Source organism: Barbus barbus, assembly GCF_936440315.1.
Source record: "Barbus barbus genome assembly, chromosome: 1".
Classification (NCBI taxonomy): domain Eukaryota; kingdom Metazoa; phylum Chordata; class Actinopteri; order Cypriniformes; family Cyprinidae; genus Barbus; species Barbus barbus.
The window spans coordinates 24,092,692-24,109,101 of record NC_136729.1 but is presented as its reverse complement, the minus strand read 5'-3'; the positions used below and the strand labels follow the sequence as shown (position 1 = coordinate 24,109,101).

At 38.4% G+C, this 16,410-nt stretch overlaps 1 protein-coding gene across 2 annotated transcripts in view; it reads left to right on the top strand.

Moving 5' to 3' along the window:
* Positions 1-16,410, top strand: part of LOC306851916 (activating molecule in BECN1-regulated autophagy protein 1A-like) — a 93,994-nt gene that overhangs the window by 46,641 nt on the left and 30,943 nt on the right. For both annotated transcript variants that reach the window (XM_079388426.1, XM_079388425.1), the window contains one exon: positions 3,185-3,295. In XM_079388426.1, the coding sequence (XP_079244552.1) occupies positions 3,185-3,295 (111 nt within the window). The remainder of the gene's footprint in view (positions 1-3,184; positions 3,296-16,410) is intronic.

The following is a 16,410-nucleotide window of genomic DNA, read 5'->3' as shown; positions in this document are numbered from 1 at the left end:
TGTCCTTTGTTTTTTGAAGATAACTTTGTGTCACAAGGATGTTTTATGTGTTATTCATCCTAATAATGTTTTGGCCTGATGATTTGCCCTGTTGTTGACCTTTGCTTTAGAGAGTAAAAAATTGATGATTCAGTTTCAGTCAACACACTCGTCTCAATTCTTTCCATCATTCTGTTCTCCCTTATTTCCTCTTTAAGAGCTCTGTCTCTGTCGATATGGCCAAAACTTACAGCACTTTTCAGAAGTTTGGGGCCAGTAAGAAATTATTGTTTACTTGCAAGCATGAAATAAATTGTTCAAAAGTGACAGTAAAGACATATTACAAAACGTTTGTAAGAGAAAAAAAAATTATTTATTTATTTTAACTAAAATTTTAAGCAGCACAACTGTTTTCATAATAACATGTGCAGTGTTAACAGTAGAATAACACCAACACCGGATGTTGTATTTCAGGTTAGGTTTAGTGTAAAGTCCGCAGCATTTCGGTTCCCAAAAGGTCTTTTATACTGAGAGAAGCTCATTAGTCCATGGCTGTTAGAGCAGCTCCTGAAAGCTTCTGAATGCCAGCTCACTGCACCTGGGTGTCTGTGGGCTGTAATGGGCAGACAGCAGAGTGCAGGGGGAAGCTGTGTAATAGATATTTATGTCTGCATTACGTCTCCTTGAGTCCAGGTCATAACAAGCAAATCTAATCTGTTAGGCAGACCCAGGATCGACCCTCTAAGACCTCTAAGTGTACTGTTCGGCCAAAGCCTGCCTTCCTTCCCTTCTGTAATTACGGTGACAGGGCTGAGCACTGAAGAGGACAGCCTGACAATTCCTTGTTTACCTCAGAGAAGAGTTATGTTGCAGACAGAGGCCTGTATTAAATTCTGTGGTGATTGTGTTGTCTGATTTGCTAAGTTCCCGGAGTGTAATATGCAGTGGTGTGATTTTTTTTTTTTTTTTTTTTTTTTTTTTTTTTTTATTGCATGTTTGTCACACTTTAATGTTTCAGATCATCAAACAAATTTAAATATTACTCAAAGATAACAAAAGTAAACACAACATGCAGTTTTTAAATGAAGGGTTTTTTTAATGGAAAAACAACAAACAAAATCCAAACCTACATGGCCCTGTGTGAAAAAGTGTTTGCCCTGTTAAAACATAACTGTCGTTTATCACACCTGAGTTCAGTTTCTCTAGCCACACCCAGGCCTGATTACTGCCACACCTGTTCGCAATCAAGATATCACTTAAATGGGACCTGCCTGACAAAGTGAAGTAGACCAAAAGATCCTCAAAAGCTACACATCATGTTGAGATCCAAAGAAATTCAGGAACAAATGAGAAAGAGTAATTGAGATCTATCAGTCTGGAAAAGGTTATAAAGCCATTTCTAAAGCTTTGGGACTCCAGCAAACCACAGTGAGAGCCATTATCCACAAATGGAAAAACATGGAACAGTGGTGAACCTTCCCAGGAGTGGCCGGCCGACCAAAATTACCCCAAGAGCGCAGCGACGACTCATCCAAGAGGTCACAAAAGACCCCACAACAACATCTAAAGAACTGCCGGCCTCACTTCCCTCAGTTAAGATCAGTATTCATGACTCCACCATAAGAAAGAGACTGGGCAAAAATGGCCTCCAGAGTTCCAAGACGAAAACCGCTGCTGAGCAAAAAGACCAAAAGCTCGTCTCAGTTTTGCCAGAAAACATCTTGATGATCCCCAAGACTTTTGGGAAAATACTCTGTGGACTGACGAGACAAAAGTTGAACTTTTTGGAAGGTGTGTGTCCCATTACATCTGGCGTAAAATAACACAGCATTTCAGAAAAAGAACATCATACCAACAGTAAAATATGGTGGTGGTAGTGTGATGGTCTGGGGCTGTTTTGCTGCTTCAGGACCTGGAAGACTTGCTGTGATAAATGGAACCATGAATTCAGCTGTCTACCAAAAAATCCTGAAGGACAATGTCCGGCTATCTGTTCGTGACCTCAAGCTGAAGCGAACTTGGGTTCTGCAGCAGGACAATGATCCAAAACACACCAGCAAATCCACCTCTGAATGGATGAAGAAAAACAAAATGAAGACTTAGGAGTGGCCTAGTCAAAGTTTTGACCTGAATCCTATTGAGATGCTGTGGCATGACCTTAAAAAGGCGGTTCATGCTCGAAAACCCTCCAATGTGGCTGAATTACAACAATTCTGCCAAGATGAGTGGGCCAAAATTCCTCCACAGCACTGTAACAGACTCATTGCAAGTTATCGCAAGCGCTTGATTGCAGTTGTTGCTGCTAAGGGTGGCCCAATCAGTTATTAGGTTTAGGGGGCAAGCACTTTTTCACACAGGGCCATGTGGGTTTGGATTTTGTTTTCCCTTCATAATAAAAAACTTCATTCAAAAACTGCATGTTGTGTTTACTTGTGTTATCTTTGATTAATATTGAAATTTGTTTGATGATCTGAAACATTAAGGTGTGACAAACATGCAAAAAAAATAAAAAATCAGGAAGGGGGATTTGTAGATATATCAAATAGTGAAGTGACATACGGCCAAGTATGGTAACCCATACTCTGAATTCGTGCTCTGAATTTATCCCATCCAAAGTGCACACACACAGCAGTGAACACACACACACACACAGTGAACACACACCCGGAGCAGTGGGCAGCCATTTATGCTGCGGCGCCCAGGGAGCAGTTGGGGGTTCGGTGTCTTGCTCAAGGGCACCTCAGTCGTGGTATTGAGGGTGGAGAGAGCGCTGGACATTCAAAAGCAAAGCTACATTTTTAACAGTCATTACTTCTGTCTTAAGTGTCATAGGATTCTTCAAAAATCATTCTAATACGCCGATTTGCTGCTCAAGAAACATTTCTGATTATTATCAATATTGAAAACAGTAATAATTTTAATATTAATATTTTTTGTAGGAAACTGTGATCCATTTTTAGGTTTATTTGAAGAACAGAGAGTTTAAAAGGACAGCATTTATTTGACAGAAATCTTGTGTAACCTTTACTTTGTGATCAATTTAATGCATCCTTAGTGAAAAAAATGATTGACCCTAAACCTTTGAATGATACTGTATGGAATGTGCATTATCAGCCTGTTTACATAGAACTATTGACTGGTTGATGAATTGTTTAATTGCTGTATCTGTAACGTGACTTTTTTTTTCCTCTCTCTTTTTTTTAAGGTGCTGTAATTGGGGACGGTCAATCTGCAGTGGCTAGCAACATAGCTAACACAACGTATCGTCTACAGTGGTGGGACTTCACCAAATACAACTTGCCTGAGATCAGTAATGGTGAGTGGTTGAACGGGTGTATCAAAGCCATTAATGACAAATAGACTGTCATATTATCAAAGAGAGATGGGGGGAATTAATATACAGTCATGGCTAAAAATATCGGCACCCTTGGTAAATATGATCAAAGAAGGCTGTGAAAATTAATCTGCATTGTTAATCTTTTTGATCTTTTATTAAAAAAATTCACAAAAATCTAACCTTTTATTGGAGAATAAGAATTTAAAATGGGGGGAAATATAATTGGCTGCAATTAACGGCACCCTTTTATTCAATACTTTTTGAATAACAGCTCTAAATTTTCTCCTATAATGCCTGATGAGGTTAGAGAACACCTCACAAGAGATCAGAGACCATTCCTTCATCCAGAATATCTCCAGATCCTTCAGATTCCCAGCTCCATTTTGGTGCTTCTTCTCTTCAGTTCACCTCACAAAGAGCCTAGAACAGTGAAAATTCCCATTTCCACCATCAGGGCAATAATTAAGAATTTCCAATCAACATAAAATGTTACGAAACTGCCTGGAAGAGGACATGTGTCTATATCGTCCTAATGCACGGTGAGGAGGAGAGTTTGAGTGGCTAAAGACTCTTCAAGGACCACAGCTGGAGAATTGCAGAAAATAGTTGAGTCTCCGGGTCAGAAAACCTTAAGAAAAAAATGGTCAAACAGCACCTATATCACCACATGTTGTTTGGGAGGGTTTCAAAAAAAAATTCTCCTAACTCATCCAAAAACAAACTCCAGCATATTCAGTTATCAGACACGACTGGAACGTCAAATAGGACTAGCTTCTATGGTCAGATGAAACTAAAAAATGAGCTTTTTAGCAGCAAACACTCAAGATGGGTTTGGTGAACACAGGGATAAAAAGTACCCCATGTGTATATACTGCTGTCTTTTTGATGTTGTGGGCCTATATTTCTGCTGGAGGTCCTGGACATCTTGTTTAGACACATGACATCATGGATTCTATCAAATACCAATAGATAAAAAAAATCAATAAGTGACTGACTCTGTTAGAAATCTTATAAAGGGCCATGTTTGGATCTTCCAGCTGTGCAATAATCCAAACACAAACCTCAAAAACAACACAAAAATGGGTCACTGAGCACAAAACCAAGCTTCTGCTATGGCCATTCCAGTCCTCTGACCTGAACTCTATAGAAAATGAGTGAGGTGAACTGAAGAGAAGAAGCACCAACATGGAGCTGTGAATCTGAAGGATCTGGAGAGATTCTGTATGAAGGAATGGTCTCTGATCTCTTGTCAGGTGTTCTCTAACCTCATCAGGCATTATAGGAGAAAATTTAGAGCTGTTAAACTGGCAAATGGTTTCAAAAAGTATTGAATAAAAGGGTGCTGTTAATTGTGCCCAATGTGTATTAGAGGAAAACATTTATTTCATAATGATATTTCCCCCCCATTTTAAATTCTTATTTTTATTTTTTTTATAAAAGAGCAAAAGGATTAACAATGCAGATTAATTTTCACAGCCTTCTTTGATCATATTTACCAAGGGTGTCGATATTTTTGGCCATGACTGTATATTGTGTATATTGTGATTCTTTTTTTATTGATTCTAATCTATAGTCGTCTTAAGTTTAGTTTTTAACAGTGAATATTCCACACACACACACAAAAAAAACTCTTGAGCAAGTATCTTAACTGTCTAAATCATAGGTCACTAACAGGCGGACCGTGGTCCTGATCCGGACCCAAAAGCCGTCCCATACGGACCCGTCTACAGCCAAAACAGAAGGTTAAGATTTAAACCTGACGGGGCGCTTCTATTTCAGCCGGCGCAGCTTTTGTAGTGTTTACGGTAGTGGGGTCGCCAACTGGCAGACTCCGGTCCGAATTCGTGAAGGCTTTTGACATAATGAAATAAATAAATACCAAACGCTAATTTAATAAATCAAATTTATATTAAGCACATCAAGGTCAGCTCTAGAGCCATTTGGGTGCAGTTGTGCGTGCAGTGATGAGAGATGCATGCGCGCAGAGATTTTTAGTGAGTGAAAAACGATGGCATTTTCAAAAATTAGGAAAGTTGACGCGTCCTTAAAAAGTCCTTAAATGTGGGGACTGAAAGACAAGAATTGCGATTAAACTTAAAAAGGCTATTCATTCAATAAATATGATCGCTGCACGTTTCAGATTCAGCTGCTGCGCTGCTTTGTGGAGTCTGTCTCTTGGGCTTGTGTACTGCCATTCCGCTGGAAGAGGATGATTTTCCATTTTCAATCAGTACGTCTGCTGTTGTCAAAGATCAATGTGAAAACAACCCATATAAGCAGCAAAGACGCAGAGTTGTAAATGTGAACTGGTGGATCAACAAGAAGATAATGTGTTGTAAAATGTAACCAATTAAGGCAGTAAAATATATTTATATACGTTAATTAATATAATACTTTATTGTTTTTGTGAAAACCTGCATCTGAACTGTAAATCATGCTTTTTACAGTCATTTTATTTAATTTATTTTATTTTTGTGCAGGTCTTAAAAAAGGTCTTTAAATGTCTTGAAATTAAGCTTAAATATCTTGCATATACCCTGGCCTGGCAAAAACCATCAATTGTTTTTTAGAATTGTCCAGACCTCGGCTGGCGGGGAGGGTTCATTACTGGACCTCAAGCCATTTTAGTTGAAGACCCCTGGTCTAAATCATCTGTCACATGTCAGATCAAAGTCTAAGAGGCTTGGTTTTGGTTATGACTGAGTTTTACATATTAACAGCAGAATAATCGATAAAAAATAGCATTAGGATTGAACCCTCCTCTGGTTCCAGTGGTGTTTGGTTGGGGATTTTCCAGAAAGGCACATGTGCTCTTTCTGAGATTTAATATTTGCCATGTGCCCATTCACCCAAACAGAAACACAAAATGCTTCAATGCCCAACAGTGCGGAAATCATAGTGAGGGGAAAGACTGCACCGTGATAGAGTAGCTGTAGAGAAAGGTAAGAGTGAGCACTCCACTGAGCACAAGAGTGCAGCTGATGGAGGGCAGATGCCATGGACAGGAGAGGAAATTGGTCACATATTAGAGTTATTTTCTTCCCTGCCTCTCTCTTTCTTTCCCTCTCACGATAAGCGTTACTGGAAGCTCTTGGCGATTACCCATGGCTGATTACAAGATTGCAGTGTGATTCTTGTTATCTGGGCTTGATCTCACACCTGGCAGCACTTAGGCACTAACATCTGTTCAGCCTCTGAGAGTCTTCAGTATCTCAGAAAACAAAGGTTAGCATCCCTCAGGGCATGTACACACATCCAGATACATACAAGAAGATGAGTGCGGTGAATGCTGTTTGTTGTGCTATGAAGTTAAATCAAAGTCAAAAATGAAATCAAAGTCAGTCCTTATAAAATTCAGTTTGACCTTCACTTATCTCTTAACCCAGATGTGCCCGACCTGCTGATGATCTGTTGATGGATGAGGATTGAGAGTTTTATTTGTCAGTTCTGTCGAAGACTTTAAATACTCAGATCTCCAACAGACAGGGCAATAAAACTGACATGAGTTTAGCAGTGCTGGTGTTAAGAGTGTAAAAAAAACTAAATAGAAATGAGACAGAACAGCACAATGCATATCACACATGCAGAAGTATTGCACATCCCAATGCCAGTTGGGTCCAGTTCAGTCAAATGACTGTTTGAGAGGACAGAAAAGATTTTGTTAGGTTTTTGTTAAAGCTATTCAAACACGCACAATTGTTTTGGAAAATCCCCTTACCCTTCTTGGCTTGCAGAATCCCCAGCTTTGCCCCAAACACCATGAAAAAAATCTCTGGCTTCGCAACATTCTGCAAAATATGGCTTGTTTTGGCTTATGTTTATTGTAAAGTACCCCAAAAAAGATGATTTGCTTTCATTTTCATTTCATTCTAATTGCTTTTGCTGTTATTTCATCTCTGTTTGGTGCAAAGAGATGGGTGTCCCTATGGTTGATCATAGGAAGTTTTCTCAGTCAGATTAAAAATGTGCTCCATTCAGACTGAAAATAAGTCCACACCACAACTATAATGATAAAAAAGCAGACAATCATCTTGTTGGAATCACTTTCAGAGCATTTTTTTCCAGCTGATGAATGGCTGAAAACTTTGACAACTGATCAAAATCGTTCCTTCTTGAATTCAAGTTCTGCACATAAACACGCAGTTGGAATAAACAGATCAATATCATCCATTGGTATGAACGCTAATGTTACTATCATTATAGTTACGGTTATAGTGTTCATTTTTGCTGTGAATAGGCCTTTATGATCATGAAAGCCACAGCACTGTACTGCAACACTAGTATAAATTATTCTTGTGCTTTCAATGTGCGACTTTTTTAATGTTTTCATTAAAAATTAATAACAAAGTTGAGTTACAATAGACTTACATTTTCAGCAGACAGTACTGAGAAAAGAATATATTTTTGTTAGATCCACACAGCTTGCAAAGTGAAAACGTGAATGTTAACTAACATTGTTCACAGTTTGAGTTATTGAATCTATAGAAGAAAGCCAGCAGTTGTTTGATATCAGAGCACATAGCATCAGATTTGCTACAAGTATTACTGAAGTAAATGGGAAATAGCGGGAGGTAGAGCTGGATCGTGTCAGCTGAGCAGAACTCTGACCCCCTGGACAGAAGCCCTCTTCATTTCCCAGCAGGCTGCTTCCACTATACACAGGCCTGAGTGCATTCTTCTGTCCTCCCACAGTACACATTCCTCTCTGGCGCATCAGTGCAGTCTAATTACAAATACAAGAAACCCGCTAAAGGCATTAGATGTCAAATAAACTGTGCTATTGATTTTGGAGCTCATTAGAAGTTCATATATTGTGCTGCAGTCATAGCACTGAGTATTACTTAAACAGCTCATGTTGAATTCGTGGAAGCTTATTGTTCTACAAAACACTTAAGATCGAAACATTTCCATTAGACATGCTCTTGCCATAGCTTTTAATTAAGCACGACTGGGCTTTTGTGAACTTTTTTCTTTATGGTGGTGTATAGGATTCTTTCCTCCTCTATAATTATTTTAATGCAGTCTGGTTTAATTGAAAGAAAAAGCACTTAATCTTCTTTAGAAAACGCTTTAATAATGTGCTCCGACTTACATATTGCAGAATCAGTTTGATACATTAATTAAGATAACTTTTTTCATCCAAAAATTGTGGAAGGACATATCCATTAGAAATCCAGTGCACTTGTTGAAAATAGCTTTTCAAAAATAGCTTGTCAGACTTCAGGCTATATAACCATTAGTGTAGATGGGACATGTTACAGATTTTTAGGTCATACTGTATGAGAAGTAATTATTTGCTCTGTAATTTGGTCAGTAATAGAAGTTGAGTTGGTATATTCTCTTGTGTCATTGTGATGGTGGTAATTTAGCTGCAGGTATTTGATCTGAACCCTGGCCAGTGTAGTATAAGACAAAGCAGTAGCACGTCCATACTCGGGTCTAATGTGCAATAGGAAACATTATTTTGGTATTATTGAGATACTGTCATGGTTTATATTAATATTTTGAATTAGTTTTTATTTTTATATTTTCTGTTTTAATTTTAAATTTCAAATTTTTATTTTTCACATTTAAATTAGATTTTTCATCTTTTTTTCTTAATATGTCTATATAGTTTTATTCATTTTTAATTCAATTATTTTAGTATATCAAGTTCAACTAAATGTAAATGATAAATATTCACTTGAAACTAACTTAAAATAAGTTCACTTTTTTATTTAATTTCAGTTTTCTTTATCTAAAGTAACAAAAATGTTTTTGTGTTTTAGTTTTAGTTCTAGTTTAGTGAAGTATAATAATCCAGACACTGAGGAAAACACGCAAACAACTTCCACAGTAATAAATATGAAGACCTGAAGTGGCTGCAGGGACTCTGAACAACACTTCAGTTTCACCAAGTTCATATAAGCAAACATAGTGTTCCCCAGATAGACGATTAGGGAAAAAACGCAATCGGATCCACCACCAAATTGATGCGTTGGACTTTATAACCTTGACAACTTTTCTGTAAGAAATCGATAACAGAGGACTTAAGGAACCAGTGAACAAATTTGAAAAGGTTCTATTTAAAAAAAACACTGATTTATTCTATGCATTCCAAGATGCCTCATCCTGTCAGAGAATGAACAGTAAGAGGAATGTGTCATATACCTGTCCACTAAAGTCCTTCCTGCCTGCCTCAACCAGAACAGGTGTGCCGGGTGACCTTTCTTCCCATCATCTTGGTGCCATTTAAGGCTTAGACCAGCTTTGGTGTCAAATGGTATAAAGATGCTGTTGTTGTGGTGTTGAAACAATAGCAAAGATGTTGATATTTAGGTAAAAAAGCAACAGTTCATTATGGGGTTTAATCCAAATTAGAGAGAACAGCAAAAGCGGTGTGCTTCCATGTGCGTCAATATTGTCCATAACTATGTAGCTAATCCTAACAAATATCACTGAGGTAGCATTGGTTTTACCATTGTTAAGGTTTGTAAGCTTTACACTATACCATTCAAAAGTTTGGGGTTGGTAAGATTTTTTTAATGTTCAAGTAATGAAACAAATTCTCTTATGCTCCCCAGGGCTGCATATATTTGAACAATTCTGATCAATTAACTCTTTATTTTAATAGATTTTAATATGTAATTATTTCTGTGATGGCAAAGCTGAATTTTAGGAAGGTCTTTCAGAAATCATTCTAATATGCTGATTTGGTGCTCAAGAAATATTTCTTATTATTAGCAATGTCAAAAAATAGTTGTGCTGCTTAAAATGTTTGTTGAAACCATAATTTTTTATTTTTTTATTTGAATAGTTCAAAAGATCAGCATTTTATTTGAAATATAAATAATTTGTAACATCATAAGCATCTTTACTGTGACTTTTAATCAATTTAATGCACTCTTGCTGAATAAAAGTAATAATTGCTTAAAAAAAAACACTCCATTTTGAATACTGGTGTAACTCACATCAATAAAAAACAAGAGAATTGCAGAACCAGTTAAGATGGAGGGTCAACAAGGCTTTTCAGAGAAATGATTGTTAGAGAGTGGTTTGGAAATTTTCGGTTACCAACAGAGACTGTGGACTAATCCAGCTCATAAAGCTACAGAGGGCTATGGGAACTCATATTGAGCAACCATTTACATCATCCTTCCAAAGTCAATAATGTCAGGAATCTGCTGGGATCATAAATCAGTGTAATTGTAACTCGGACTAAATGTAAGCCATCACAGCTGATTTATCATTTTAGCACCACCCAGCTCATTATTGAATAATTAGGAGAGGGATAGTTGTCAGAATTTGTTGTTTTTTTGGAAGGTAGGAACAAGGCCTCAGCAGCAGAAGGTAAACACTGACATTTATGATGCTGCCTCCAGTAGCTCTTCTCCTGTCCTCTGTTTTGTTACGGTTAAGATGAAATCTTTAGCCCTGTGTACATTTTGTTCTATATAAAGACCAAAACAGAGGATCAAAGACAAAACATTTCTAAGCCCTACAATGTTGCAGTTCCAGAAATCAAAGATGTTTCTGAGTTGCCTTAACTGAAATCACCAAGGGCTATGTGGACTTTTGCTGGGATAGCAGCACACACTAGTTTTATTTTAATTAGGAGAGCTTTGAGTCAAATCAAATTAAATGCTCCGCTCTAGTTCTTTTTTAAAGGGGTCATTGAATGCCCATTTTACACAAGTTGATATTATTCTTTAGGGTCTTAATGAAACGTCTATAACATACTTTGAAAATTTCTCAATGGTAGTGTAAAAAACACCCTTTTTACCCTGTAAAAATCAGAGTTTTCAGCACGCTGATCTAGTCCATGTTGCTTTAAATCCTAGTGAGCTCTGCTGACTCCGCCCCTCTCTTCCTTGGAGTGATGAGTAGACCATAGATATGTGTAGATTCCCTATTTGACCGCTCCAGATCCGTTGGCGTGTCAGCCATCTCGCATTCACCATAATAATCAATGAATATTCAAAGATATACAAGCGTATAACTTGCTGTTGTAGACGCACACATTCAATGCGCTCAAAGATTCGCAGACCGTTCCAAAAATGGCAGATAGCTTGCGTATCGCAACCCATAGAAACAGTCCATAATGAGGCATCTAGGTATATACACTCACTGGCCACTTTATTAGGTACACCTTGCTAGTACCGGGTTTAGACCCCCTTTTGCCTTCAGAACTGCCTTAATTCTTCGTGGCATAGATTCAATAAGGTGTTGGAAACATTCCTCAGAGATTTTGGTCCATATTGACATGATAGCATCACGCAGTTGCTGCAGATTTGTTGGCTGCACATCCATGATGCCAATCTCCCGTTCCACCACATCCCAAAGGTGCTCTATTGGATTGAGGTCTGGTGACTGTGGAGGCCATTTGAGTAAAGTGAACTCATTGTCATGTTCAAGAAACCAGTCTGAGATGATTTGAGCTTTGTGACATGGTGCGTTATCCTGCTGGAAGTAGCCATCAGAAGATGGGTACACTGTAGTCATAAAGGGATGGACATGGTCAGCAGCAATACTCAGGTAGGCTGTGGCGTTTAAACGATGCTCAATTGGTACTAAGGGGCCCAAAGTGTGCCAAGAAAATATCCCCCACACCATTACACCACCACCACCAGCCTGAACCGTTGAGACAGGCAGGATGGATCCATGCTTTCTTGTTCTTTACACCAAATTCTGACCCTACCATCTGAATGTCGCAGCAGAAATTGAGACTCATCAGACCAGGCAACGTTTTTCCAATCTTCTATTGTCCAATTTTGGTGAGCCTGTGCGAATTGTAGCCTTCGTTTCCTGTTCTTAGCTGACAGGAGCGGCACCCGGTGTGGTCTTCTGCTGCTGTAGCCCATCTGCTTCAGGGTTCGACGTGTTGTGCATTCAGAGATGGTATTCTGCATACCTTGGTGGTAATGAGTGGTTGTTTGAGTTACTGTTGCCTTTCTATCATCTCTAACCAGTCTGCCCATTGTCCTCTGACATCAACAAGGCATTTTCGTCCACACAACTGCCGCTCACTGGATATTTTCTCTTTTTCGGACCATTCTCTGTAAACCCTAGAGATGGTTGTGTGTGAAAATCCCTGTAGATCAGCAGTTTTTGAAATACTCAGACCAGCTCATCTGGCACCAACAACCATTCCACGTTCAAAGTCACTTAAATCCCCTTTCTTCCCCATTCTGATGCTCGGTTTGAACTTCAGCAAGTTGTCTTCACCACATCTAGATGCCTAAATGCATTGAGTTGCTGCCTTGTGATTGGCTGATTAGCAATTTGTGTTACCAAGCAATTGAACAGGTGTACCTAATAAAGTGGCCGGTGAGTGTATATCTATGGAGCATACTAAACTTCAGCCTCGAAACTGGCTAACTAGCACATTATTAGGAAAGGCAATGTGCAAAGATTCATAAAAACCCTTATACTCACTTCTTCTGTAGATAAAGCTGGATCACGAATGATTCGGGCAAACATAGACGCATAGGGCAGTCGTGGCCTAATGGATAGAGCGTTGGACTTGTAACCTGAGTTTGTGGGTTCGAGTCTCTGGTCCAGCAGGAATTGTCGGTGGGGGGAGTTAATAACAGGCGCTCTCTCCACCCTCAATACCACGACTGAGGTGAGACCCTTGAGCAAGGCACCGAACCCCCAACTGCTCCCCGGGCGCTGCAGCAATGGCTGCCCACTGCTCCAGGTGTGAGTTCACTACTGTGTTTGTGCACTTGGATGGGTTAAATGCAGAGCACAAATTCCGAGTATGGGTCACCATACTTGGCCACACTTCACTTCAAAATCAAATCAAATAAATTTATGTTAATCGGGATCGGCGCATTTACTTCAAAATGAAAGTAACGTTAATCCTCTGCCTCTTCAGCGGCTCATTATTACATCCAACAACAAAACACTTCAATCGCTTAATCTGAGACTTCTTGTCTTCCCCTGCACCGGAGTCGGTCGGACTGTTTACAGCTCTCAGCTCACTCAGGGCGGGTCTAAGGTAAGACGGTCTTGTCAATCAACTCTCGTGGGAGCGGTCTGTACAGAACTACGTCATTCTGACAGGGCTCTCAGAACAGCCTGATTTGAGAAAGGGGGTTTTAAAATAGGGATTTAAAAAAAAAAAAAACACTGGGTGGATTTTTATCATTGTAGGATGGTTGTGTACACACACTTCCAACACACATTTATGTTCAAACAATGAATAAGATGTGTGATTTGTGTCCCCCTTCTATCCCCCTCTATTTAAATTTTCTTACTATGTGTGTGCAGGTTCACTCCCATGCGGTTCTCGTGAAAGCAAAGTGATTGGGTTTTAGTGCAGCGAGAGGATTTTTGTGACAATTGGAAAGTAAAACCCCAAATGAAATTTGAGACTGTCAGTGCAAGGCTGTGATTGTAGTGTTAAGGTGTGTTTTATTTCTCAGTAAATTCTCAGAAGCTGAGGGACTTTTTCGATGCTTGCAGAGCTCCAGCTTCAAGATAATAATAGATACTTTACACACATACCACACCCATTGATGCGAAAATGCAACAAGAGTCTATGAATATACATTTTTCTTATAAATGATGAAGAGGATTTTATGTAAAATGCTTCAACATGTTTAGTATGCCCACAGCTATAAAGGAAATGAAATAGGCTGCATCTATATTATAGCGAGCGCATAGTGTAAAGCGCTTGCAGCTGCTGCTTCGTTAAATTATGGCCTCTATAGCAGGTCTTCATTTAATGAAAAAAAGAGCACAAACTCTTTATTGTCTCATCTGTGGTAGCCAACATCAGAAATCTAATGGCGCCCAGGGAAAACAACTGTACTCTCCACAATACTTAAGAAAATGGGAAATGCAGGGTCATCGTGTGTAGTGTAAGGAACATTTACACAGAACACTGTTTTTTCCATACAACTGCTTCTTGTTTTTCAATGTAAACATGCTCACATTTTGTGTCTTTTGCAGCATTTTGCGTATGTCGAAGCTTTTTAAAAACATGTAACTATAACGATACCTATATTAACTATATTAAAATCCACATCAATGAACAATAACATTTTGTTTATTATAAGCATGTAGTTATGTTCTTTGTCATTTTAAATGTTCAAACTCTTTAAAGTATGTTAGGAAAAAAAAGTACTGAAAGGGATTCCAATGATATCGTTCCTCTGTAGCATAATTGTTATAGTTGTGGTGTGGACTTTGCTGTTCTTTCATGTGGTAAATCAGAATTGAAATCCTTAATTGAAAAGTGTGAAAGTTTCTAAGTGCCGTAATGAACATGGCTCATATGCATCAGTGCCTGTTAAAGCCTAAAGATTACACCAACAAAAATGTTTGATTAAAAATTAGTAGATGGCACTTTTACAAAAGCAGAAATACCCTGGTTACTCTGGGAGCAAAAATGCTACATTTTCCAACACCCGCTTGTCACGGAGAAGAAAGTAAAACCGTATTTACAGTAGGGTTTAGATTCCTTTTTTTTTTTTCTCCATTTCCCTTCACTATGCATTATGTCAAGTCTGCTTTATTGTCAATTCTTCCACATGTACAGCACATACATACAGAGAATTGAAATTGCGTTACCCTCAGACCCTTGGTGTAAACCGTTAACATTAAACACGTTCAAATACAGATAATACGGTTTAAACATATGTACATACAACTCTATAGCTATACAAGTAAGGACATTGTAGAAAAAAAAAATAAAGAAATAGATAAAGTGGCATAAGGCGCATGGCAGATAGTGCAAACCAGTTAAATAAAAACAAAACCGTGCAGATATATTTGTAGTGCAAAAAGAGCTTATCAATCTGAGAACATTGTAGAAAAATAAAACTAAAAAAAGATAGATAAAGTGACATAAGGCACATGGCAGAATAGATGGAGTGCAAACCAGTTAAATAAACCAAAACTGTGCAGATATGTGTGTAGTGCAAAAAGAGCTTGTCAGTCTGTTAAATTGTTAAATTGACAGGAGAACAGTCTTTTTATGAGACTATCCGAGGAGGTAGTTTGCAGTCAATGCTGGATGAGGTAGTGATCAGTCCAATGCTGCACAAGTGAGAGGTGCTGGTCACAGTTTGTAAGTAGGTGTTGTATATGTTTCTCGAGTGTGATTAATGTTGTTAATCTTCAAGACCACTTGTTTTGGGCATGTACACTAGGTTAACAATCTTGTCAAGTAACCAGCATGTTGTCGGTTCAAATCAATGACTCATGAACTGTGTGACCAGACGCTGAAGCCAATGTAACTGCAGGAGAACTGAAAGTCACCTTGAGTAAAAACATAATCTATAAGAAAATATTTAGTGTATTTGGGTAAAGTGCTAGAGTAGATGTTTTTTTTTTTTGGAAGACATGGCTATACTACAGCTAATGTATCTCATTTCTGGTATTTATCTGTATTCATTTTTTTCTAATGTTCAGGTGCTGTGATATTAATAGACACTTAAACTGACATCAGGTCTGTGCTTTTGTGCCATTTAAGAGAATGTTATTGTAGCAGTGTTTCTTCTTTGTCACCTAAAGGGCTTTTATATAAATACGTGTGGAAACGGGATGTTTGTGCTTTTATGAATGTTTGTGTATTTGTTTGTTGACTTTGAAACTAGGTTATTCTGAATGTTTTTATTTTTTCAGGGATGTTTTAATCCACTGCTTCTTTCAATCTGTTCCTTATCCCTGTCTCTCATTCTTGCTCATTTAGTCTCTCAGTGACAAGAGACACTCTCTCAGACACATTTCCCAAGCTCCTCTGCAGACATCATGCCCAGGAAATCCCTGTCACTACTTGTGTCACTACTACTATTTTCTGTCTGTTAATCGCTTGATGACTTTGTGCTGTAGTTTCAGATAGAGTGACTTTGCAAATGACAGAGAGTGTAATTGGGGTGAGTAATTCTGGACTAAACCAGTCCATTGGCTGGGTCGATGGAATGGATTCAGTATAAATATGCTTGTAAAAGTCTGATTTATTTCAGTTGTCCAGATGCTCTCTGTCCACAGCAACTGGAGTCCTGAGTGCTTCGTTTATCATTCTGTGTCAGCCACAAACCCAATCTAAACCCTAAAGAACATCCTTGCACCCATGCTTCCACAAAAATAAATGATTAAAATAC